The sequence below is a fragment of the Camelus dromedarius genome, chromosome 12 (assembly GCF_036321535.1).
Source record: "Camelus dromedarius isolate mCamDro1 chromosome 12, mCamDro1.pat, whole genome shotgun sequence".
Taxonomy (NCBI): Eukaryota; Metazoa; Chordata; class Mammalia; order Artiodactyla; family Camelidae; genus Camelus; species Camelus dromedarius.
This window is the reverse complement of record NC_087447.1, coordinates 46,330,973-46,357,469: the sequence shown is the minus strand read 5'-3', so window position 1 is coordinate 46,357,469 and position 26,497 is coordinate 46,330,973. Positions and strand designations below refer to the sequence as shown.

General features: G+C 44.2%; 2 protein-coding genes across 2 annotated transcripts; one reads left to right on the top strand and one right to left on the bottom strand.

Annotated features, from left to right (window-relative positions):
• Positions 1 to 252: 252 nt before the first annotated feature.
• Positions 253 to 7,773, bottom strand: TRIM21 (tripartite motif containing 21). The gene is made up of 7 exons (XM_010988858.3): positions 7,635 to 7,773; positions 6,097 to 6,540; positions 5,497 to 5,592; positions 4,137 to 4,367; positions 2,253 to 2,275; positions 1,478 to 1,578; positions 253 to 1,205 (listed from the first exon to the last, which is right to left on the bottom strand). The coding sequence occupies exons 2-7, from the start codon at positions 6,502 to 6,504 to the stop codon at positions 670 to 672; spliced, it is 1,395 nt and encodes a 464-aa protein (XP_010987160.1). The 5' UTR covers positions 6,505 to 6,540; positions 7,635 to 7,773; the 3' UTR covers positions 253 to 669.
• An 11,993-nt stretch (positions 7,774 to 19,766) lies between these two features.
• On the top strand, positions 19,767 to 20,768 carry LOC105098049 (olfactory receptor 51G2). Its single transcript, XM_031459301.1, has one exon. It carries the CDS (start codon positions 19,767 to 19,769, stop codon positions 20,766 to 20,768), a length of 1,002 nt encoding a protein of 333 aa, XP_031315161.1.
• Positions 20,769 to 26,497: the final 5,729 nt, after the last annotated feature.

The window sequence follows — 26,497 nt, the reverse complement described above, 5'->3', positions numbered from 1 at the left end:
ACCATCACCCCTGCCATTTATATCAATACACCCTTTAACCAACTCCACTATCAACAAGATGTGGTTGGGAGATAATGGTGGAAATGGGGGAGCACAGCAGGCTGGATATTTAACATGGCAATCTAAGGCATGCAGAATTCAGCCTTTGTTTTAAAATATGTTTTTCTATAGGCAGTGTGGAGCCACTCATGATCAGATGAGTGTATGCTGGGAAGATAATCCTAGATGTGTACGAGGCAAGGAAAGACGGAACAGGTTGAGGCCCAGTTTATTTAGGAAGTCCTTTGCAAGATACATAGTAGAGATCTGACCAAAGGCCTAGAGAAGGAGAGGAGAAAACGAAACTTGAGTCGCATAAAAAAGGCAGAAGCATGTTTTCATTGATCCAGATGGGTTTGGGGGCCATCTACAAGTAGCATGTTTCATGGAGGGAGTCATAAAGCAGTGTAGGGCAGGAATATTGGTGGTGAAGGTCATTTGACATAGACTTCCAGTGATCTCCCTGCTAAAGTTGGCTGGCTGGCATCCTGACACCTCTGCAGAGAAAAAGGTGGTTCAGAGGTCGTGGGCAAATGAGGCAGGGCTAGTGGCTGAGAAGGGGAACCAATAGAGGTGTGTTGGTGTCCAGAGAGAGCCATTGACAGTCTCTGGATCCCTATCAGCCCATCCTCAGGGACAGAGGATCAGAGGGGCCGCATTTTTTCCTCCATCATTGAAACCAGGATTGAAGAAGGGCCTTAGAGGTCCAGTGAAGGCACATTCGGAGAAGGTGTAGATGAGGGAGCCATGGTCAGTGATATTGTAGAAGGAGACAGTGCTGGCCTCATAGTCCAGAAAGACCCCAACTCGGCATGGAGGCACCTGAAGGTGGAGGGGAGTAGAGGGGCAGGTGCCAGCTTCATACTTTTGTTTGTTCCATAGCCAGATTGTCCAGAAGCCATTGCTGGGGTTGAGCATAAAATGCCCCTTCCTCCGCACAGAGTCTCTACAGACCCCCAGGTCCCAGGCCTCCTTTCCTGTCACATCTACCTCCCAGTAAAGTTTTCCGGAGTCAAAGCACTGGAAACCCAGGACCATGGGGTAAGTATCAAATCTTTCCTCATTTTCAGGCACCTTCTGCTGGATGTCTCCAAACCTCACTTCTCTCCGATTCTCCGAAAGGATGAGCCATGGATTGGCTGTACGTGGATCCAGTGTGATGTGTACTGCAGAGAGAGGACCAGAAGAGTGTGGGGAGTCAGTAATCCTGTGCCTGTGGTGGGGACATGAGGATGAAGGGGTGATCCTGAGCCTCACTGTGTGAGGAAATGACTGCCCAGCCAACTCTGACCCTTGCCCTGACCTTTGGGGTATTTCCACCCCTGCCCCACCTACTGTAGCCTGTCACCTCTCCCCAACTCTGGGATGCACTGCGCACCCTCGTTATCCCCTTCTGCTCCCCAGCAGGTCAGACCCACAGCCCTGGTGCTGGCCTCACCACCATGCGTCCTCAGCATCTTTTTCAGCCCGGGCACACAGCACACACTCTCTAGGTCTGGGGAGACAATGTCTAGCTTCTCCAGGTTCCAGTTCTCACTCCTGGGGGAAAAAGAGTTAGAGACTCTATATCCAACACCTACATCACCCTTCCCAAATCCTGTTGCTCTACCCACCCTTGTTCATGATAGATTTAATTCAGTGCAAATTTGCAAACACCTCTTGTGTTAGGATCCTGGGGATGGAGGGCAAAAGGAAGTAGGATTCAGTTTCTCTCCAAGCCTTGCTGGTTACATGAGCCTCTGTAGCACATGGACAGCCTGTATCTCCTCTCCAAACCTAAGGTCAGCCCGCAAGCACATTCTGTTTCATTTAACAGGCAAGTCGTCTGATATCGTCTAAATCACTGCTGTGAGGAACCTCAAGAAGTCTCACCTGTGCCGTGGGTCTTCCCCATGGCTCTTTCTGGGAGGTTTGAAACTGGTTAGATTCTTTTTAAAGAAGTCCCAGTGGTTTGTAGGCTCAGAACTCCCCAGTTTGTCTAACTTTGCATTGTGAAGATGTTACAGTCCAATTACTTTGGACAGCTCACCAATTGAGATGTCTATGAATTAGCCTTCTGAGACCAGCAAATATTTGATGGAGGATTGGGTCTTCGAGGACAAGGAGGAGGATGGGGAAAACTTCAGTGGATGTTTCCTAACTCAGAAATCTTTTTTCACAGGTATATATGCTTCCTGCCAACCCCTCCTCTAACAAAGAAAACCTCTCCTTACCTTTCCAGGACACTTTTCACCTCCTGAGGAGAAAAGAGACACAGGGTAAGTTCTGGAGACACTGGTTTTATGGTTGAGACTTCAGTCCTGTGGTGACATGATACAACCCTGAGGTGCACGGACAGTGCTCTGCCGCATTCCTCTGTGCCAAGGCCCAAAAGACATTTCTGACCAGCTTGGAACAAAAGGGACATGGAGGTGCTTGTAAGGTTAGCAGAAACCTAGCATGCGTGTGACCTATAGCTAGAGGAAGGGAGGTGACTCAGAAAAAATATTAGAAGGACCGGCTCCTTGGTGGGGGTGGGTGGGAGAGTGGAAAGGAGCAAATAGCGCAGCCTGGCTGAGGCCCAGAGACAGTCACGGAGAAAGAATGGCCAAGTCAGGAGGCACAGAACCTGCTCTCGCTGTGGGGTCGCACTGTCCGGGGAGGAAGGGCTGACTAGTTAAAGCTCTGTCCCATGCTGTATGTGAAACAGGGATGTGATACTGAAACATCTGCAAATATACTGTTGCAGGGGTTGGGGGTCCTTACTCGGGAGCGGGCAGGCTCCTAGGCCCTGTCAAACATGCCTGAGAAAGCTCTGCTCGATGTTGGGCAGAAGCAAGATTTAGACAATGGGAAGAAGAGATCCTGAGAAGTCATGTCAATCTCATTAGCTTTTGTGCACAAACCAGAAAGAAATGGTCTCGTGACCTCGTCTGACTGAGAGACAGTGGAAAGATGTGGGGAAAAGAGGAGCCACAGAATGTCCCAGCAGAAGGGACTTCTGAGACCGTCTCGTCCATTGTTTCCCAAAGTGAGGCCAGCAAATGCCTGTCATCGGCGGATGTGAGATGATTGTAAGTGGGAAAACACATCACTGAATTTGTAAAAATAATTATGTGCTTATTTTAGTCTTAGCTTTACCTCTTACTATTCTGGTGAACTTGGTTCAGATTTTTAGTTTGAGTCTCTCACTAAATCTCTTAACATCTCTGCACCTTAGTTTTCTCATCGATGAAATAAGAATAATATAATAGTAGCATCCACCTCATTGCATAGTCACGAGGGACTGAACACTGGCATATGTGCTACTTAAGAATTTGCAGTCATTAATATTACTGTTATGAAATAAATTAGGAAAAATAGTAACATCAACACATAATTTCTTGGCTGCTATTGCTTGGGACAAATTTCCTTTTAAATTCTATTTATTCAGGTAAAATCGTGAGATAATTTAAAGAAAAAAATAACATGCTAAAATCATTTGGGTAGTTCACAGAAATAGCAGAAAGTGTAAAGATGGTAATTTATGACTAAAGTTTGGAGAACCCTTGTCATTGAGCCCACTACCCCTGTTTCACAGATGGAGAAATTAGGTTGAGGAAAGGAAAATGACTTGGGGTTACGGAGAGAAATTTGTGGCAGGGCTGGGGCTGGGCTGCCATCTTTTAATTTTCGATTCAGTGTTTTTAGTTATGTTACATTTATGAAAATCTTCCCATGGCCAAACACTCATCTAAGAGCCTTACTGGATTCTTTTATTTAATCCTTACAAAACCCTTTTGAGATATGTAATCTTATAATACGTATTTAGCACAGGAGAAACCTGACCTTCAGAAAGATTAAGGAACTTTCTCTAGGTCATGGATCTGGTACGTGTTAGAGCAAGCACCTTCCAGAGATGTCCATTTCTTTTGATTTCTGCGTGGAATATTCCTTCCTAAATTTGTACTTTTCCATGCCTCGAGTGCAACCCACTCATGGGTCCAAATTCTAGTCTGTTCTACTTAAGACAATTCCAGGGACCGAGTTTCTGTGTGCTCTTAAGGTAACCCCTAGGAGCTCTGGCTTTTTTCAGTCACTGCCTGAATCTCAGAGCAGAGCCTGTCCTCAGGCCTCACCTGCAGCAGCTCCAGCGCTGAGCCCCGACTCTTCCTCTCCAGCTCTGCGATCAGCTCCTGCAGGATCTGGCTCTGCTGGGCCAGCCTGGCCTCTGTCGCCCCCAAGACTCTCAGCTTTTCCCTCTCATCCTCCTCCAGCTTCTGCAGTTGCCTCTGCTCCTCTTCCGCCAGGAAGTTTTTCTGTCTCACAAACTCTTCATGAATCCTCAATTTGTGTGCTTCAACCTTCCCCTTTGGTGTCCATGGAAAGAAAGAGGTGTTGTTTTTATTTTTTAAATCAAAATCTCCTAAGCTTTGGGAGAGGAAGTGTTCCTATCTGTTTCTATTCCTTGTAGATGCACCGCTTGGCTCCCTCTGGGAATAAGCGTGCGTGAGCACGCGCACACAGACACACCCACACCCACACAGTTTTGCTGGGGAGGCTGGTGGGTGAGGCTTCTGGGCCTAAGAGGGAAATGGGACTGGTGTGGGGGGTGCACCACAGCTGCCCTACAACCACAGCTGCATCAGCCTATGGTATCAGAGACTTCCTCCACATCCTTTAAGTCACCACACAGACCTGCCCCTTTGTCTTCATATCTCAGTAAGTAGCAGAAACACCTGCCTCCACCCACAACAATGTCACAAAGACAGGCTCACAACACCATTCCTAAGTCCTGGGGAAAAGGAGTCTTTGAGGTATTCTTTGCTTGGCATCTCCTGCTTGTGACTGGAGGGTCATTCAATGACATGGGATGACCCCTTTTGCTACCACAGCCTGATTCACCCTTCCCCACTCCCAAATCTTCCTCTTCTGGGATCACCTGGTCAATGATCTCCTTGCACTCTTCTCTAGTCCCTGACCCACCCCACCTCCTAATCTTTGGTGCAAAACAAGCTGTAGATCCCCATTACACTTCTGACCAGTGACCTGGACAAGGTCCAGCAACCACCTGGTTGGACTGGTTTTCCTACCTTAAGGTCTTGATGGTTCCCTTAAGTCTGTTCCTTGCAGCCCTCGTCATTTCCTGACAGGCCTAGCCATTGGGCATCTCTCCTTAGATTCCTCTGTCCCAGATATTGAGGAACTGGTGCTGTCATCCCCTAAGACTGGGCTCAAGGAGCAGGAGCTTTAGGGTATGTCTTGTCCCTCAGCACCTTCTCCTAAGACTCTTGATCTTTGTGTCTAATTGGAGCTCTTTGAGCGCCACCCTTTTATTCCCCTCTATCGGAAGACCTAGGGGATGGCTGGTTCTTGGAGAGTGAGAGATAGGGACTCTTCTCAGACAGGCATTGCTATGGTTAGGGCTTTCTTGAGTCCAGGACCCTGGACCCTCCCCAGGCTTCTGATCTCATGTTCCCTTCGGGACGTGACTCTTGCCTTCCAGGCTGCTCTCTTCATTGAAACATCCACTTCCAGCTTCTCAGCCAACTGCTGCCCATTTTTTAGTTTCTCTAATGCCACCTGGAGCTTCTCCTGCAGAGAAAGGTAGCAGGTTAAGCCCCGTCAGACCGAGAAGTAGAGTAGGGTGGTGTGAGGTGGGGGAAAATTATACTGGTTCCTTGAAAAGTGTGAGTGCAGAGGAGGAGGGAGGACTCCAGTCTGACTGGGGTAGGAATTCTGTGGATGGGAAGATTTTGGAAAAAGTCTGATATTTCTTACAAAACAAAGCCACACCACTGGGGTGGAAGGGGTGGGAAGGGTGGTGAGGGGATGCTACTCATTCCAGGAGGCCACAAAGAAACACAATCCTTACAGCATTTTCCCATAACATATCCACTGATCTTGGGGAATGAAAAAATTGTGCTGAGCTTGCAATTCTCCCCTTAAATTAGACATAGAAGGCAGGAGACACACTTTCTTTCCTCAACCCCTCAACTCCACGGGTGACTCTCTCCCATCCCCAGCTCTGAGTAACAAAGCAGTCATCAGGGCCCCATCTCCTTTCTACCTGTTTGTGCTTCCGTGCTAAGGCCTCACCTGGTACTCACGAGCAGCCTCCTCCACAGGGACCATGGGGTGGTCACGGTGTTTCCGGGATTGGGAACACACCCAGCAAAGGGCCTTCCCATCTGCCTCGCAGAACAGGTGAAGTCTCTCTCTGTGCACCGCACACAGCTCTCCCTGTGTGCCCTCCTTGGCACCCTGGCTGATTTGTTTAAGGTTGTCCACCACGTTGGCCAACTGCCTATTGGGCCGGAGGTTCCTGAGCAGGAAGCAGAGCCGGCACACAGGACAGACGCTGCCCCCATTTTTCCCAACCTCAGAGATGCATTCTCGGCAGAAGCTGTGACCACATTCAATGTTCACGGGCTCCACCATGGTATCCAGGCAGATAGGGCACGTGACCTCCTCCCACATCATCGCCAAGGGCACTGCTGAGGCCATGGGGGTAATGTACCTATTAAGCAGCACTGGGGAGATCTTGCAGGGGCCCAGTGGGGAGAGGAGAAAAGGAAAGGGGGAGAGAAGAGTGGTGAGAGAAAAACAAACAATTCAAAGGAAAACAGGAGGGAGTGAAAACAAGAAAAGTCAAGGACATCAACCTGAATAACACAAGCTCCTCCGTCACAGTCTGGTCCACTGATCAGACAGAAGGAGAAACTGAGTCCCCAAACGAGACAGCGAAAATTGCTGAGAAGCTGAGATGAAGCTGTTACAATCCTACTTTCATCATGTCCTTCTCTGCTTAAACCCTCATGCCCAGGCTTTACCCACCAATCTTCCATCTCAGGCCACCAGTCCTCCACTTTCTTGAGAAGCTAATCCTAATAATAGTGACCATTTACCATGTACCTTCCATGTGTCAGGTGCTAGACACTTCATCTACATCTTCATTAATCTTTTCAATAATGGCAAAAAATATATATATACTCACACATATACACATATGAATATATACATAAGAATATATTTTTTCTTATATATTCTCATAAATACATATGTATATCTGTATGGGCATATATGTGTATATGTATATACATATGTGTATACGCACACGAATGTGTGGGTGATTGAGTACACCCTGGGCTCTTCTCTCAACTACTCTGAACCTGGTACCTGTCTTCGTTTCCCCCAGGGCATAGACCCATACATTTCTAACATCCTGAGCAACCCTGCCCCTTTCACCTCCAGGGGGTACTTTTGGGGATGGGAGTCTTGGAGATTGCAGGTCTACCCCACACTGGGTTCCTCTGGACCATCCTCCAAGCTAGGCTGCCTTCAGTGCTAGTTCTCCTGGCTTCCCCAGGCCTCTTGTCCCGGCTCAGGTGCCAGCAGCAGGGCAGCCTAGCTCCTTCTGGGGCACCTGGAAGTCAAGTTCACAGCCTAGCTTCCCCTCAGGCAAACGTGCGGCACCGAACTGCTGGGTTAGGGTTGAGGGGGCCCTGCTGCGGGAAAACTGAGACCAAAGGCTCTAGGGGAGGGAACTGGTTGGAGGGGGCTTTTCAGATCTGGGGCAGGGTAGAGCGGTCCCTCAAGGAGGGCTGGGGTACCTCGATCTAGGCAAGTTCACTTACCTCTTCAGAGGACTCAGCAGCTGGTTCCTTATTTCACTTTCGATTTCCCGTCAAAGGCGAGTCTGAGAGGGAGGAGGGTGAAGGGAGGGGAAAGTGGGAGGGGCAAAGAGAGGAGGAGGGAGGAGTTAAGGCGTTGCAAGAGTCAGAAGCCTCGGGCTGGGGTTTCTTCGAGGCGGGGACTATGTGAAAGCGCCACAGCATTAAGTCCTTGCTTTACGCTCCCGCCCATGTCCTCTCTGTCTAATAGAGGAAAATATCGTATTTGTTACGTGGGGGCGTCATGATACTTCCTTTGACGCAGGCCTACCTGCCACGCCCACGTGCGGGAGCTGCTCTGAAGGAGGTTTGGATGGACAGAAGGGGTGCCCAGAGCTCTCCTGCGAAGGCCACCTTCTGTTTCCTACTCCCAGAAACATTTCCTCTTCAGGAGACTTGGTATTCTTTTAACATGGGGAGAGATTTATTCCCCATGCTCCCCAAGGCAGCATTACACGAGTGAGTGGTAAGATGGGAGTGAACATTTATTGAGCAACAACTGTGTGCTTATCACTGACCTAGGGGTTTTCTCAGATTGTTTTATTATTTTTTAAATTGTGGTGAAATACACATAACATAAAATTTGCCATCTGAACCTTTTATTCCCCTTCAATCAAGGTTGATTTTACTTCCCCAGAAGACACTTGATAATGTCTGGAAACATGTTTGGTTGTCACATTTGGGGAGAGAGGGATACCACTGGTATCCAGTGAGTAGAGGTCAGGGATCTGATTAACATCCCACAACGCATGGGACAGTCCCCCACAGAAAAGGATTATTCAGCTAAAAAGTCACTAGTGCTGAGGCTAGAAACTCTGTACTAGCATAAAAGAAGTGCTGTCCTTAGATATAGGCAGTGGCCCTGCCCCTGGCCCCATTCCTTAGGGGGTTCCCATGTTTTGATTTTTCAGAGGAAGGTTTCCCCCATTGCCTAGGAACAGCTGAAACTGGTAGTGATGTATGAGTGGAGTTCCTTGAGCCCTGCCCAGAAATTGTGTGAGCCTCAGTCCCCACTTCTCCCTTCAGGGCTCTAGGAAACTTCCTATGCATGGGATCCACTAAAAGTCACAAGGAGTTCGGCACTCATGTTTATGGAATTGTCTAAGGGCTTCAAGATTCTACAAAGAAGGCCTAACACACTTTTTGCTCCTGATGACTGACAGTATTTCTTTCACTAGATTGTGTGAGATTGGATCACCAAAATGACCCAATCATGCTGATTTGCTGTGATGCTCACTCATGTTGAACACATGTGAGTTCAATACACTGATGATGAAATTCCACCACCAACCCTTGGGCTTGAGAAGCTCTGTAAGCTAGTGAATTGGCTCTCTCAACCACATGCCACCACCTCTGATCTTCAGCACTTTATCCCACTCATTCTGCCATCATCTCTGGCACCCAAAGCTTTCATCACACCCACAGGTAAGGGTTAGACAGTCCTGGGGGGGGGGGGGTCATGCCCTAACCTCCAAGAATTTTCAAACCATTGCTCTGTAATACCAGTGGGTTCTTCTGATGATGCCCTCTCTCGACTTCAATCTATATGGTGATGTTGTGCTTTTCTGGGTTGGCTTTATGCTGGGAGATGCCTCGGGCCGCATCCGGAACTGCTCGGGGCTGCGGGAGCCGCATGCATGCGCAGGCGCGGTTGGGAGACCAAGCCCTCAGGATTGCAGGATTGCGGGATTGCGGAAACCTGCGGAAGCCTGGTCTCGTGGACGCCGCCTGGTCCGTGCGAGACGCGTGGGGCCTCGCGGGCCGGCAGGCATCTCGGTGAGCCGACTGGCTGGCGGAAGCCCTCCGTGGACTTGGTGCCGTGGAGCCACCTAAGGTTCCTGGAGCTGGCCGGCTGAATCGCCTGGATTCCCTGGAGCCTGCTGAGAGCCTGGAGCCAAGGAGCCACCTGAGGCTGCTTGAGTGGCAGGTACACAAGGGGCGAGGCGTGTGGGGAGGCCTAGGGTGGGGAGACGCACGGTGAGCCAGTTTCTTGATTCACGGAAAGCCGTTGTTGGCTTGTTGTCACGGGAGACTCCTCAGGCGGCTGGAGCCAGCAAGCGCCAGGTGAGACGGGGCCTGGTTTTCCAGGAGCCCCCAGGAAGCCCTGTTTGGAGGCTGCCGAGGTCTCTGAGGCAGTAGGAGCCGGAGCTGGGGAGAGGCTGTGTTCTTGGGAGCCGGCATTGAGTCACTTCAGGCCTAGGGAGTCTGCCTGGTGCTGCAGCAAGCCGGCTCTCTCTTCAGGTCAGCAGTGAAGTCAGGTGCTCACTTGATTCTCTTTCCGAGGGCAGTTCCATCTTAACCGTTTTTAAATGTATATTTCAGTGGCATTAAATACTTTCATGTTGTTGTGTGACCATCACCAATATCCATGCACAGTACTTTTTTCATCTTGCCGAACTGGAACCCTGTACCCATTAAACAATAATTCCCCGTTTCTCTCTCCCCTCAGCCTCTGGCAAATACTATTCTGTTTTCTGTTTCTATGAGTTTGACTATGTTAGGTGCCTTTTATAAGTGGAATCATTTGTGGATTTGTCCCTTTGTGACTGGTTTATTTCACTTAATGTTCTCAAGTTTGGTCTATGTGATAGCAAGTGACAGGATTTCCTTCATTTTTTAAGGCTGAATAATATTCCATTGGTTATTCATGAATATGGATATTTATTTTATCTTTTTTTATTGAGTTATAGTCAATATACAATGTTGTCTCAATTTCTGGTGTACGGCACAATTTTTCAGTCATACATGAATATATATATATTCATTTTCGTATTCTTTTTCACTGTGAGCTACTACAAGATCTTGTATATATTTCCCTGTGCTATACAGTATAAACTTGTTCACCTATTCTATATATATCTGTCAGTATCTACAAATCTCAAACTCCCAGCCTATCCCTTCCCACCCCCCTCCCCCTGGCAACCACAAGTTTGTATTCTATGTCTGTGAGTCTGTTTCTGTTTCATATTTAAGTTCATTTATCTTCTTCTTTTTTTTTTTTTAGATTCCACATTTGAGTGATATCATATGGTGTTTTTCTTTCTCTTTTTGGCTTACTTCACTTAGAATGACATTCTCCAAGGACATCCATGTTGCTGCAAATGGTATTGTGTTGCCATTTTTTATGGCTGAATAGTATTCCATTGTATAAATATACCGCAACTTCTTTATCCAGTCATCTGTTGATGGACATTTAGGTTGTTTCCATGTTTCCATGTCTTGGCTATTGTAAATAGTGCTGCTATGAACACTGAGGTGCAGGTGTCTTTTTGAAGTAGGGTTCCTTCTGGATATATGCCCAGGGGTGGGATTGCTGTGTCATATGGTAAGTCTATTTTTAGTCTTTTGAGGAATCTCCATACTGTTTTCCACAATGGCTGCACCAAACTGCATTCCCACCAGCAGTGTAGGAGGGTTCTCTTTTCTCCACAGCCTCTCCAGCATTTGTCATTTGTGGACTTTTGAATGATGGCCATTCTGACTGGTGTGAGGTGATACCTCATTGTAGTTTTGATTTGTATTTCTCTGATAATTAGTGATATTGAGCATTTTTTCACGTGCCTATTGGTTATTTGTATGTCTTCATTGGAGAATTGCTTGTTTAGGTCTTCGGCCCATTTTGGATTGAGTTGTTTGTTTTTTTCTTATTAAGTAGTATGAGCTGTTTATATATTCTGGAGATCAAGCTTTTGTCAGTTTCATCTTTTGCAACTATTTTCTCCCATTCTGTAGGTTGTCATTTTGTTGCTTATGGTTTACTTTGCTGTGCAAAAGCTTGTAAGTTTAATTAGCTCCCATTTGTTTATTTTTGGTTTTATTTCTATTGCTTGGGCAGACTGCCCTAGGAGAACATTGCTGAGATGTATGTAAGATAATGTTTTGTCTGTGTTTTCTTCTAGGAGATTTATTGTGTCTCGTCTTATGTTTACATCTTTAATCCATTTTGAGTTTATTTTTGTGTATGGTGTGAAGGAGTATTCTAGCTTCATTGATTTACATGCTGCTGTCTAGTTTTCGTGACACCATGGATATTCATTTTGATTATGGATTCATCTGTTGATGGATGCTTTGGCTATTGTGAATAGTGTTGCTATGTCAGGTTATGTTATTTCAGCTACACAACAGCTTAGCAATCCAGGGTTATTACTCATATTACGGGAGAGGACCCTGAGGCTGAATGGAGTAGGATAACTAGCTTGAAGTGACACAGAAACATAGGTACATGAGAGTTAAAGGCCCAGGGAAGACCCTCATTTTAGGGACAGCCAGGAAGGAGATAACAGGGCTGCCCTGACAGTTCAAGCAGTGACTGTAGGGGCAGCTGATAGGGATGTGGTCATAGGCTGTAGAGGAGGAAGTAGAAAACAGGAAGCTAGAAGAATTCTCAATTCCTTCCTGTTCAGACATTCTTTATTCTTTTTTTTTTTTTTTTGGTCCCTGTATAACTTAAGGTCAAAACATCAGTTGAACTTTGCTTAATATTTTCTATAGATTTAGGAGACCTAAAGACACTTCATGCTTTGAAATTTCCAACTCTGTTTTTAAGAGAATTTGCTCAGTGAAAGCTATCAGGTGACATCTAATGTCCAAATTGTACCACTGTACTCAGATTTGATTCCAGGAACATAGTGCCAGAAAGCAAAGTGGAAAAAGCACAAAAGGAAAAAAAAAAAAAAAGAAGAAGAAGAAGAAAGAAGAGACCTGTATGTGAATTTGCAGACACTCAGAAAATAGCACTGTTTCACATCACTGCAGACCCTCCATGGTTTCCTGCAGGCACAGAGGAGGCCACTGTTGGAAGAGGTAGAAAAAAGCATGGGCTTCATGATGGGGCAGACATGGATTCAGTGCTAACCCTGCTATTTACTAGTTGTATGCCATCTCTCTGAGCTTCAATTTATTCATCTATTAAACAAGGATATTAATACATTCATTACAGAATTGGTATATATTCAATAATATACACACAGATCAATTAACATAACATATGTATAGCTGCACCAGTTCTGGCCTTGGCAAATGGCTGTAAGAGCAAAGTTGCCACTCATTCCAAATTCTCCTCCTTCACTGCCAGTACTTCAGTACTTCAGTGTTCTTTTCCTGGTGAGGTGACCCAAATCTTTGTTCCTGAGGATCAGTATCCTTGCTCTACCCTGTCTTTTTGGAAGCTCATTATGAATCATTATCCAGTGTGGTAATGCATTGAACTTCATTGTTCTGTGTTGTTCCTTGCCTCACTTCCCTCTCTCCCAACTCTGATTGCCTCACTTCTCTTTTTTCTTATTCTCATTGCCTACTGAATAAAGGTTGCTAATTTAATCATACCTCAGGCTCATCTAGAGGATCTAGTTAATCTTCCTTTAATATTTGCAATGCCTAAATCCTTAGAAACCAGATCACAAGGGAGCCTTGGGAACCGAGCATTCAGGAATTAACCTCTTGCCATGAAGAGGGGGAAGGCATATATATGAGAGCAAACATGCAAACAACTGGCTTAGCGTTTATATACCATCTCATTTACACCTCTCTGGATAGTCTTATCATCTTAATTGGATGCTGATGCATTTAGAGTCTTAGGTACCTGGCACAGGGTACCTAGTTTAAAAGTAAGAAGTTTAATAAAGTTCTGCTTGATTCCATATAGAACGATCTTAATGATAATCCAGGCAAGCTATTCACTTTTTTATATTTAAGGCCAAACTTTCCTTGAAATCTCAACTCATACACTATCCTCTTTTAAATAAAGCCTTCTCTATTTCTCCTTGTCTAGTAAGTAGAAAATAATACACCAGTTTAGTTTCTACACATGCTTTGCTGTCTTTTAGAGGCATAAGCTACTACAGAATAGGATTAGTGCCTAATTAGGCCCTGGGTAAAGCACAGTGAATAAGGCAACCCCAATTTTGTGAATCATTTCAAAGACTTTTGGCTAATGTAGATTTTAAAATGAATAGATTGTGGAGCAGTCTCTCATAAGCAGATAGAATTGCTCTTAAGTTTCACCCATCTACTTCCACTTACCTTTTCCTCTCCCATCCCTGGTTTGAGACAAGACCTTGCATTAGCCACATTTATTTTAAGGCAGAGAAAGCAATCTAGAATTAGGTACTAGAAAAGCTAAAGAACATCAGAGTGATGTCAGTGTTTCAACAAAACAGTTAAGAATCTGTTAAAAAGCAATCTTTACCTTTAGAAACTGAAGCACAAAAAGAAACTGCAAATTTTCTAAAATTTCAGAGAATGAAGAAAGGGTGTGTCGTAGCTATGGGAGGATTTATATTGGGGTGCAGTCCATGGAGGACAGGGATTGGTCTCCTTGTTGGAAGAACCACCTGGAAAACCTCAGGAACTGCTAATGGCCTCAAGCAGATAGAACCTGGAAATATCCTGTTCTCTAATCTGCAGGACACACTGGGATCTGGGGTGGAATAAAGAGGAGTTGTGGAATCCTGCAGTGTAGCCTGTCACCTCTCCTTGATGGAGAGGAAGGAAGGAGGAATGGTTGGAGTAAGTGAATTAAGAGCTCTGAACTTCTACAAAATAACTGACCAATAGTCTTCAAGACTCTCAAAGTCATGAAAACCAAGGAAAAATTGAGAAACCATCACAGGCCAGAAGAGACTAAGGAGAAATGATAACTAATTGCAATATGGAAACTGTTGGATCCTGGAACAGAAAGAAGATACTAGCGGAAAAACAGGTGAAGTCCAAGTAAAATCTGAACTTTAGTTCACAGTAATGTACCAATAGTAAGTAATGCCCCTTAGTTTTGACAAACGTACCATGTTTATGTATTGTGTTAACATAAACTGGGTGAAGGATATACAGAAACTCTTTACCCTCTCTTTGTGACTTTTCTGTAAAAAGTTCTAAATCTATCCCATGATAAAAAGTTTATTTTAAAAACCCCAAGCTCTATGAGTGGTGAAGGAGGTGGCATGTCGACAGTCAATGCAGAGGAGTCCAGGCAGATTACTGAAGGCCGTTCCCAATTTCCTATTGGAAAGGAAAGGGAGCATGTATGGCGCTTATATGATGTGCCAAACTCCTTTCTGAGTGGCTAACTATTCTAACATCATTCTAACAATGATCCCATAAAATAACCATTATTCCCTGTTTACAGGTGAAGCATGAAAAGCTCAGAGTTAGTCATTTGCTCATTATCACAAAGTTGATGAGTGAGAGATCCAGAAATAGATCACAGCCTTTCAACTACATCACGCTTGATGTTTGATCTCTGAGGATATTAACAGATGAGACGTATTGCTTCATCATTATAGCTTTATTTTCAACCACCTCCATTGCCTAGGTACAGGCGTAAAGTTAGATAGAAAACTTTTCTCCTCTCTAACATGCTCTCCATGTTTAAAGCACATCTTTTTTGGTTACAGGCCTGATTTCTCATTCTCTCTAGAAATGGAAATTCCTCACAGCCTCTGTTGCCCCAGAAGGACAGAGTGTGTGTCAGTCTCTAACCATCCTTTCAGTCCCCACCTACCTCCATCTGTTACAGGCTCTTCAAGGGGCTGGCTCTTTGGGAAAGAGCAGGTGCACCTTAGTCTCCTTCTGGCGCCCCCTAGGAAAAATCATCAGCATGTACTGCTTGATACTTCCTTTCAAGTCCCCCAGCGGCCTGGCCCAGCACTCAGGGGGTTCAGGAAGTTCAACTATGAAAATCTCTTGGATTTGCACTCAGATCCCAGCAGACCTGTTATTTCCCTACCTCCACCAGGACGATTATAAAGCACTGGTCTTTATTGACACTGCAAAAAAATGCTTCTCACAAACAGAGGTTCGGATGAGAGGAGACACCAGCTCTGGAGCGATGGTGAGTGCTGGAACTGGGGTGTCAAAGCCAGCACCTCAGGTGAGGAGATTGAGCCCGAGGCCTTACACACTGCCGTCCCTCAGCGTGTCTGCCTCTGGGCAGCACCAAACGGCCTCTGCTTAGGATTGGCAATTACCCTCCAGGTCTTCCCATAACCTGAGAGGTGAGAGTTCCCTCAAGGCTTTTGGTGATCCTCCCTCTTATAACGTGAGGGGCTTGGATGAGCATCCGTAATGAGTTCCTGTTACATCAATGTCTTTTTTGAGCTTGACTGTTCCTTGCTGAGAAACATGTTCACCTCATGATAAAAGGAAGCACTGTTCCTTCTCAGTCCTCAACCAATGAGCAAAGCCAGCAAAACAAGCTCCAGATGATTCCCCAGGTTCACCGGCAGGGGCTGCTCCTTGCACAGGCTGCAACTAGCAAGTTTCCTGCATCCCACTGTGGGGCTTCTGGTTATGGGGCAGAGATAGTCATAGAGGAGAGACTCTGCCTCAATCTGGAGTCCAGCAGCGTGACCAAATCTCCCCCTAGATAGCATCTTTGGACTAGTTGGAGCAGGCACGGGGGGGTCATGTTCTGTCTCATCCTTAGCTTACTCAAGATGAGAAGGCTGGCAGCTATGTAACAGCTGGTCAGAGTTAGCATTTGTTAAGGTATTGTGATTTATTTATTCTTATTGAAGTATAGTCTGTTTACAATGTGTTAATTTCTGGTGTACAGCATAGTGATTCAGTTATATATATACACATATATATTCCATATCATATTGTTTTTCATTATAAGCTATTACAAGATATTGAATATAGTTCCCCTGATGACCTCACTTAACCTCACCACAACTCATTTTCTCTTTTACCAGTGAGAACATTAGGTCATAGAGGGGTTAAGAAATTTGCCCTTGGTCAGTTAATCAGTAGTAAAACCAGGATTTTAACCCAGGCAGTCTGGGTTTAGAGCACATACTTTTGTGCAGCCTACCCTGCGTAAGATACATGTAAGAGGCCAACGTATCCCAACCTCTGAAATACTAATATGAGGAGACACATGATTTTAATAGAACATACACTGTGCATGCTATTTAAGACATTCAAGAAAGTTAAAGAGATATCACATTTGCAGATATCTCAGACCTCGTTAGCAGATTTCTCTGTGTTAACCCTGGAGGGAAAATCAAAGAAGGCTGAGTTACAATGTATTCACAGGTCCTGGTGATTTACACAAACAAGCCTCTAAACCAGATTGATACTGTCTACCTACCTTCCTACCTACCTACCTACCTATCATTTTAAATTGAATATTATTCAATACTGGCGATATTCCAGACCCTGGAATCTCTTCCTTAAATAACCAGGCTTCACTAGTTAAATCTAATCAATGATTTTGGTTGCCAACTTTTGAAATGAGGCAACACTTCAATGGTTAGATTTGAAGGGCATCTACTGTATAAAAACATTTAAAGAGATTAAGTGCAGGAAAGAATTTTTAAAAGACAGATGGGATCAGGTTTATTTAATAATCATTTTTTCCTATATGGATCTTAAATCTATAAGCAAGCTAAAGCCTTATAATGAACTCCAATTTTATTCCTTTACTCAGACTTCAGTTTCATTGACAGCTTTCAGGATTTAAGTCTTGTACTAAAGCAGTGGCCTCTGAGCATCTCTTAGTTTGTATGCAGTGTGGGGAGGTCATCTCTCCACACATCCCTTGTTTATCCCTAGGACATAATAAAGCTTCAAACTGCTAGAAAGGAGGAGGAGGTGGGGGGCTGAGTTGTTTTTGGGGGTCTAGAGACCCTGCAGACAGGTTGCGACTGCCCAGTTACAGGAGCCTGGCCTAGATAGGTTTATGCTAAGCTTATTTCTGAGCAAAGCGTTATTAGAGCTAATCTTGGTTAAAGCACAGCAGCATCACGGGCTTGGGGAAAACTTGGGTCCCCAGCTCCTGATGGTCTTCACCAAGCTAGGGCTGCAGTATCAGGGCCTATTTTTCTGTAACCTCCGTTTTGGCCCCAGGACTGGGGCTTCTTCAGTCCCAGGATTCAGCTGGCAAATCCAGAGGCTTAAAGCCTTACATCCCTTTGGGCACTGGTTGCCCTGGAAATCTTCTTCATCATTATGAATCAATGGGTGGAATCGCACACGCTCATACTGGAACATACAAGCACGTTCCTTTAGGGTATTCCTGCCTTACGTGAACTTCCGTTGCTATAAGCCTTTCCTGGCACAGTACTTGACACATAATGGAAAGTCAATTTAGGAAGAGAGTGGTTGTAAAACATAAATCAAACCATCTATTCATTCCTTTAATACAGAGATGTAAAGTTGAATGAAGGAGGACAGATACATGATTCTTACAGGCAAAATTAATCTGTGGTATTAGAAGTGAGAATAGTGGTTATCATTGAGAGGATGGAGTAACTGGAAGGGATCGTAAGGGGTTTCTTGGAGGGGCTGACGATATGCTGTTGCTTGAGCTGGGTGCTTGTTACATGGGTGTGTTCCCTTTGAGGAAATTCATCAAGCTGTTCTCTGTGTATTTTATGTTTCAACAAAAAAGATATTTTAAGAATGATCATATATGGTAAATTTGGTGACTAGAAAGATGTCTTATAAGTAGCATTTATAATGTTTAGGGGAGAGGTGACCAAGTAGGCTACAGATGGAGGATGAACAAGGTCCTTCCTCTTCGGGACCCAGTGTAAAGCCCTAGCTTAGACTTGGGTATGCAGCGTCAGGCACCAGTGAGGATCGTTAAACAAAGTTATGATAGGAGACAACTTCCCCAAACAGATCTGATCACTGGATTTCCTTTCTATGCATGCACTTATTTAAATGTGCATACTTGCCTTTTCTTAAGTATTCTGATCATGATTCTAATGGAAATTTGGAAAGTGAATCAGTACAGAAAGACTGAAGAAAGTGGGATAGTTAGGAGGCTGTTATAGTATCTGGGGAGATGATGGTGATTTTGGCTAGATTATTTTCACTGGGATCTGAAAGGAGGGGATAGTTCAAAGATAGTTGAATTGGGAAATACATTACAGAGTGAAAAGATATACTGTTTTTTTTTTTTTCTGGAGATTTTTATGGATAATAGGAAAGGGAGGAAGGCCCAACAGATATTGGAGGGTGAGTTGTGGGGGGGAAAGAGGAAATTATAGTTTGTGGTTCTGCAGGACCTTCAATTTACAATGCAATGTGAAGATACTTAATAGACAAATGGAGATACACTCCTGTTGCAGAGGAAAGAAGTTGGGGAGGCGGTGTAGCCCAGAAGTATTATGCGAAGTAATGGGAATAGATGAGGGCACACATGACACTCTGCGTCCTTGTTCATGCTTCTCTGCCTGACCCTTCAGGTGGTACCCCTCAAGACCTGTCAGCTTCACCCTTCTGCCTCCAACTCTGGTACTGTCATAACAGATTTTGTGGTAAGAGGGCTGGAGGAAAAAGATATTTAAGAGGAGAGTGCCTTCTAATGAAGTCTGTGGCCACAGGACTGTCTCAAAGGCAGGGTCAGAAGTAAATGTGCAAGTTTTAAGCATCTAGTGAGGTGGAGGTGGAGTTGGGGTAGAGGAGTTTAATAAAAGTGAGTCATCTGAGTTCCCATCTGGTTTACCTGATTTAACTTTAAAGAACTCCTGAATACTTCCTCTAGACCAACCCACCTTCACAGGAGAGAAATTTGTCACCATTGAGCCCATTGGAAAGAACTTTGGGCCCCAAAGGCTTTTGCAGAATAGAAATACAGAAAATGTTTCCATAACAGCACCAGAGGTAAAAACAACCAGCCTCCTCAGAGGATAGTTTTGAATATACGTCATTTGTTTGAATATGTCCCTTTTGGTGTATTTGTTAACAGATGTATTGGATTGTGGAAAACCTGCCTCTAAGAATATGTAGAAATGGAGTCTAAACTGGAGTCATCCTAAATTTCGACAATTATTCTCCTTTCTTCATTATGTAGTCTGAGAGAGCATTTTGGAGATAGGCTTTTGGGTATAGCTTCAGTAAATAAGGAGGTTGTTTAGGGCAGAGAGAAGATAGATACTGAGTGGCTAAAGCAATAAGCAGAGATCAGTTCATAAAATTTTTTCAACATCACTTTATTTGAGGAGAAGATTGAATCATCCAGGGAGTGGAGGGGAATGGAGCTCCTCAGAGGAATGAGGTTTCTCTCATGGCCTGAGAGAGGAAAATGGGGCAGCTCTTCCTTCCAGCCCTTAGTGCTTAGTAGAGACTTTATAAATGGTGATCAAATGAATGAATGCCTCTTACTTACAGGGTGGACAACTCCCTCCTGGAATCTCTGTGTTCTCCTGCAACACCAGCACTTCTGGTCATTCCACCTTCCTCCTCACTGGCTTTCCAGGCCTGGAAGCTTCTCACCACTGGGTGTCCATTCCCATCAACCTTGTCTGTGTGGTTTCCATCCTGGGTAACAGCAACATTCTCTTCCTGATCCGCACAGATCCAGCCTTACACGAACCTATGTACATCTTCCTGTCCATGTTGGCAGCCTCAGACCTGGGCCTCTGTGCCTCCACCTTCCCCACCATGGTGCAGCTCTTCTGGCTGGGTGCTCGTGAGCTGCCCTTGGATCTCTGTGCAACACAGATGTTCTTCATCCACACCTTCACCTATGTGGAATCTGGTGTGCTGCTGGCCATGGCCTTTGATCGCTTTGTTGCTATCCGGGACCCTCTGCACTATGCCCCAATGCTTACCCATTCAGCCATGGCCAAAGTCGGGGCTACCATCATGGTGAGGGCTGTCCTGCTGAATCTCCCGGGACCCCTCCTCCTGCGGCGTCTGCTCTTTCCCCAGATCAGTGTACTCTCTCACTGCTACTGCCTGCACTGTGACCTTGTGGGACTGGCCTGCTCAGACACTCAGGTCAACAGCCTGGTGGGCCTGGTCTCCATCCTCCTCTCATTGGGCTTTGATTCCTCCCTTATCATGCTCTCCTATGTCTTGATCCTACGGACTGTGCTGAGCATTGCATCACCTGGGGAACGACTAAAGGCACTCAATACATGTATCTCACACCTCTGCATTGTTCTCATCTTTTACTTGCCCAAACTGGGGCTGTCTGTGTTGCACCGAGTAGAGAAGGACAACTACCCTGCTCTGGCAGTGCTCATGGCCAACCTGCACTTCTTGGTTCCACCCTTCATGAACCCCATTGTCTACTGCATCAAGTCTAAGCAGATCCGCCGGGGCCTCCTAAAGCGCTTGCAGCAGAAAAGGGTTGATGTCTCGTAGAACAGCAGGACCCGTGGCACACAGCCCTTGTGGGTCAACCTGGGTCTTGGGGTAGGGGAAGACTAGTGGTGAGAGTTAATTTTTGAGGTTTCTGAATGGTTCAGATCTTACTGTTGAGCCTTTTGTGGGGCACTGTCAGTTTCTATAATCATAGTTTTGGGGGACTGAGACCAGTGGAAAGCATAGTGAAGTATCACCTTGCTAATCCTCCCATAGCTCCAATCAGAGCTGAACTATTTCAGATTCAGATATACTGCAATGTCTCCTTGCCTAGGGGACTTAACCACACTGACTGAGAAGATGTGTGTGCATATCTATTTGTGCAGACACTTCTTTCCTTTCCCCACTGGATTTCCCACCCCCGACTATTTCATTTCAAGGAAGAACTATATTCCTATTATATTATGTGTAATAAGAATATTGTGTATAAGTAAGCTACAGTCACCTTAATACTGGCACTCTTCTCCCCCATTTAATATAAACCAGCTCATACACCAAGAAATACAAAAAGTGAGTGGCTGGTGGGAAACACTAGGACAACACTGTACACGCTGAATTTCTCTAGCACTTATTTGTATCTTAGGGCGTGGTCGTTTTCTTGTGGTTCTCTTCATGTGTGTCTCTGCTTTGAGCTAGAGAGAAAGCCAAGCCCAGGAAAGCTGCTCACTGACTATTCAGATTTTCTTATGATTAAGTATTTGAAATTATGATTAGATCAACTTTCTTAGCCTGCACTAGAGCCACATGAGGGAAAAACCCACACTTGGTGCTAGGTTCCATGATTTTATCTTTTAAGAAAGCATTTCACCCAAGATTTACTAAGTTTCTACATCTTTAAAACTGCCAACTCTATCAACTATGATTTGTAAAGATGTAAATATTAATTTTCACAATTATTCTGATGCCAGTACATAGTAACTGCTGACGGGTGAGCCGTTCCCATGCATGAGACAATGAAATGAATTTCTGCAGCATTAACAGCTCGGATTTTTCAGATCTTAATTATTTTTTTCCTTTCTCCTTTGGGATGCTTCTTTTTATTGATTCATTTAAAGAAAAACACTTTATTGAGGTATAATTGACATATAAAAAGCTGTGCATATTTAATGCATACATCTTGATGAGCTTGGAAATAAGAGATCATCTGTACAGCATAGGGCCTGTAGTTAACAATACCGTATTGTATCTTAAATTTTTTCTGAGAGGGTAGATCTTACGTTAAGTGTTCTTATCAAAGAGAAAAATAATAACAAATAAAAAATGCAAGAGGAAAACTTTTGGAGGTAATGGATATGTTTATGGCCTAGATTGGGGTGATCGTTTCACAGATCCCTTAATTTTATTGGTGTCATCTACCTGATATTTTTGAGATGTGAACCCGATCAATCTGTTTGAGCACTTCTATCACAGGAGGCTGGGTAGGTTTGCAGCAATGCCCACTTTAGGCATTTGCCTTTATTTATTTATTTTTATTGAAGTATAGTTGATTTACAATGTTGTGTTAGTTTCTGGTGTACAGCAAAGTGATTCAGGTCTATGTGTATGTATGTGTGTGTGTGTGTGTGTGTGTGTGTTTGTGTGTGTGTGTGTGTATCATTTAGGATCTCTGTTGCCTTATTGATTTTCTGCCTGGAAGATCTTTCCATTGATGTTAGTGAGGTGCTAAAAATCTACTATTATTGGATTTCCATCAATTTCTCCCTTTATGTCTGTTAGTATTTGTTTTATGTGTATAGGGGTTCCTATGTTGGGTGCATATGTGTTAACGAGTGTAGTACCTTCTTCTTGTATTGATCCTCTTATCATTATATAGTGTCCTTTGTCTTTATTTATGGCCTTTGTTTTAAAGTCTATTTTGTCTAATATAAGTATTGTTGCCCCTGCTTTCTTGTCACTTCCATGTGTGTACTGGCTTATTTAAGTGATTTCCTTTCCAATTGTGATTTTCTCTTTCCTATGGATTCTTGCTTCTTTTTTGTTTAGAGAAGACCTTTCAATAGTTCTTTTAATATAGCTTTAGTATTGCTGTATTCTTTTAGTTTTTACTTGTCTGAGAAATGTTTTACCTCTCCTTCTATTCTAAGTGATAATCTTTCTGGGTAGAGTATCTGTAGGTTACAGATTTTTCCCTTTCAGGACTTTGAATATATTTGCCACTCTCATCTGGCCTGCAATGTTTATGTAGAGGAATCAGCTGAGAGCCTTATGGAGAGTCCCTTGTGACTAACTCGTTGTTTTTCTCTTGCTGCCTTTAGAACCCTCTCTTAATCTTTAAATTTTGTCATTTTAATATGTATTGGTGTAGGTCTGTTTGGATTCATCTTGTTTGGGACCCTCTATGCTTCCTGTACCTGGATATCTGATTCCTTCATTAGGCTTGGGAAGTTTTCCACCAAAATTTCTTCAAATACATTTTAAATACCCTTTTCTCTTTCTTCTCCTTCTGGGTTTCCTATTAGGGATAAATTGGCTCACTTTATATTATCCCATGGTCTCGTATTGTGCTTTTATTTATTTATTTTTATTTCTCTTTCTGTCTGCTGTTCTGATTTTCTGTCTTCAAGATCACTTGTTCATTATTCTGCATTATTTAGTTTGCTGTTTATTGCCTTTAGCTTGGCTTTTGTCTCAGCATATGAGTTTTCTAATTTTAATTGGCTCCTCTTTATAGTTTCTAGTTCATTGTTACAGTGATCTGAGTTTCTATGGATAGCTTTTCTTAATTCCTTCAGTTTTTAAATTAACTCCTTTTTGAACTCAGGATCTGGTAGACTGGAGTGGTCTGTTTCATTGTTTATTCTTTCAGCAGATTTCTCTTATTCTTTTAATTGGCAGTGCTTCCTGTGCTTCATTTTGCTTATGTTTATCTGACTCTATGAGTTTAGGAGAAACAGTTATCTACTGTGGTCTTGAAGGGCAGCATTCCTCTGCAGCCTGCATGCATCTAATATTTTTATTGTAAGGGCTGTTTTTAGTATGGATGCCTGTCACATCTTCCCTCAGTGTTTGCTGGCCATTATCTCCTTGAAAGGAGGTGATTGGTATTGTGGTGACAAAACCCTGCTCTAGGTGTTAAGAGGGGCCTCCTCTTTGCTCTGTGGTTGTTACCTACCTGTTAGAAGTAGGGTCTGCTACCCAGTTGTTGGAATAGAAGCCCCCATATCCATTTCTGAGCTGTGCTGTGAGGTCGGCAGGACTGGAACACTTCTGCTGGAATGGCAGCCACTAAGTATTCTTCTGCAGGAGCTGTCCACTGGGAGATGTACTCTGTGGTGTTGCCTGTCACTCGTTTTCCAAGCTCACAACGTACACTTTTGTTCACACTGCCCTTGGCCCTGCCTCAGCTGTGGGAAGGCAGGCAGTCATCCTGGATATCTTTCACGTGCTGTAATCATCAAAGCCACCATCACAAATCTGCAGGCAGATCCGCCAAAGTCAGGCACTGGGACTCCCAGTAGTCATGCACCTGGAAGCTAAGGAACCAGCGCAGACTCCAGCCCCACTTCTGTATGTGATCACCCACAAAGCCTGTAGCTGCTAATGTTGGACTCGCTCCAGCCATGTGAGTAACAGTGATTTGCTCAGATGTCCCGCATGCAGTGGTGTAAATTTGCCATAGTGGGGACATGGCTCAGATTTCAATACTGCTTCCAAAGTCCAGTAGCCCCCAGTTTCAGTTTGGACTTCAGCTCTGCCTCTGCATGTGGGCAACCTGCTGGTGCTTGCAGGCTCCCAGCACTCAGAGGTAGAGCTGTGCCCTCTGTAAGCATGGGGAGAGTGAAGCTGCTATGGTGGGTCTCTCCACCATGTATGCACTAACAGTGGGACTTCTATCCTGGTCCTGGGCTCTGTCTTGAGCACATTCACAGTTGTGGCCCGGATCATGCTTCGACCCCTTGGGACTGTCTGTAGCCAATCCCAGTTCTCTCCTAAGGTTCCTCTGCTAAAGCTAGAGTTTCAGCACTCAGTTCCCTCTGCACACCAGCAGACATGCGTCTTGGGCTGGGCAGTACAGGGAAGTGGCCAGCGTTGTCTATGCTGGTCTCTCTCTATTTTGCCTGCTGCAACCCTCCACTGTTGCTGCACTCTCCTCTGAGCCTCTGAATCTCCTTGTCTATCCTGGCTAATCTCCTAGCCAGTGAAGGGGGTTCCCAGGGTGAGGGAACTTTTCCTCTTTCACACTCCCTCCCAGGGGAACAGGTCCTGTCCTGATTTCTTTATTTTTCTTTTGTCCTACTCAGTTATCTGCTGATCTTTCTTGCAGCTTTGGTTGTATAAGATCTTCTGCCAGGGTTCAGTAGATATTCTGTGAGAATTGTCCCACATTAGGTGTATTTTTGATGTATTTATGGGAGAAGGTGAGCTGCCACATTGGTCTCTCTCCCCTATGCGTATTTTTATGTCATCAGTTTCTTATCTCTCTCTCTCTTTCTCTCTTTTTCTTTCACTGTCTTTTCCTCTTCTGACCTTATATCCTGGTGTTGCTTGGGCTCTGTATGCCAATCATGTGACTTTGGAAACTACCGTAATTTCTTGGAAAAACTCAGTGGATGTTGTCCTGATCCGCTTCACAAGGACATTATTCTAGTTACAGCCACCAAGACATCTAGTATCTGTCTTTTGATTCTTGAGATGGACCAGGCAGTAATCTTATAGCCCCTCCTTTCTTCAAAACATTTATTAGAAGCAGTAACCTGTTTAAGCCCATCTAATCGCTCATTTAAATAAGACACAATGTTAGCCCCTGGCATATTGGTGTTACAAAACAGAGAAAAGTAGTGTAGTAAGAAAGTCTTGGACTCCTAATCCTGCTGGGAGGATGCTTAAATAGTGGGTATCAGAATGGATAAAGGGACCAAGGGGGCCAGAAAGCTGACCCTCAGGTGGGGGAGACTGGTAGATCTGAGAAGAAGATGCGACAGTCAAGCAGTGCATGTTCTGATGGATCAGCTGGACAGGGATGAAAGAAGAAAGTGCAATGATCCTGGCCACCAGGTGTAATTCTTCCTGTATTATAAGGTCAAGGAGACTGCAACTAAGAATGTCACTGAACTGTATCTTTATTTAGAGTAGTGTCCCTGTGTTCAGCAATTTCCTTCAATTCCTGGTATTACGAAGACAGAATTTGATACTTAAAATAAACCAAGTTGGGAGAAATTGGTAACATTTTAGTCTCTGATTAAAACCTCAGAAAGGCGAAGGGCAAGTACATCCCAGTACTATGGGCTATCTATGTTCTTGGACTAAGAGTAAAAATGAAATAGATTAGTTTTAACAGAGCCTGAAGTTAAACGTTATAGGATCAAGATCATTGACCTATTAATAAGTTAACTATGCCTGCTAACAAAAATTAAATACTCCCCAAAGAAAGATAACAGGATCCAGAGACTTTTCAATATGTCATTTACCAATGTCCAGTATACATTGGAAAATTACTAAACATATGAAAAAAGCATAATCAAGAGAAAAAAGTCAACAGAAAGAGACTTTTGATAACCCACATTTTGTAAATAGCTGACAAATATTTTAATATGACTATAAAAATAGTATAAAAATCTATGGGAAAAGATGCATAAATGGGTGATGATATGGGGATTTCAGGAGAAATTTAGAAGCTGTATAAAAGAGTCAAATAAAAGTTCTAAATCTGAAAATATAATATCTGAAGTAAAAAAAATCATAGTTGGGAGTGAAATCAGACTGGACAATGAAAAAGAAAGGGTCAGTGA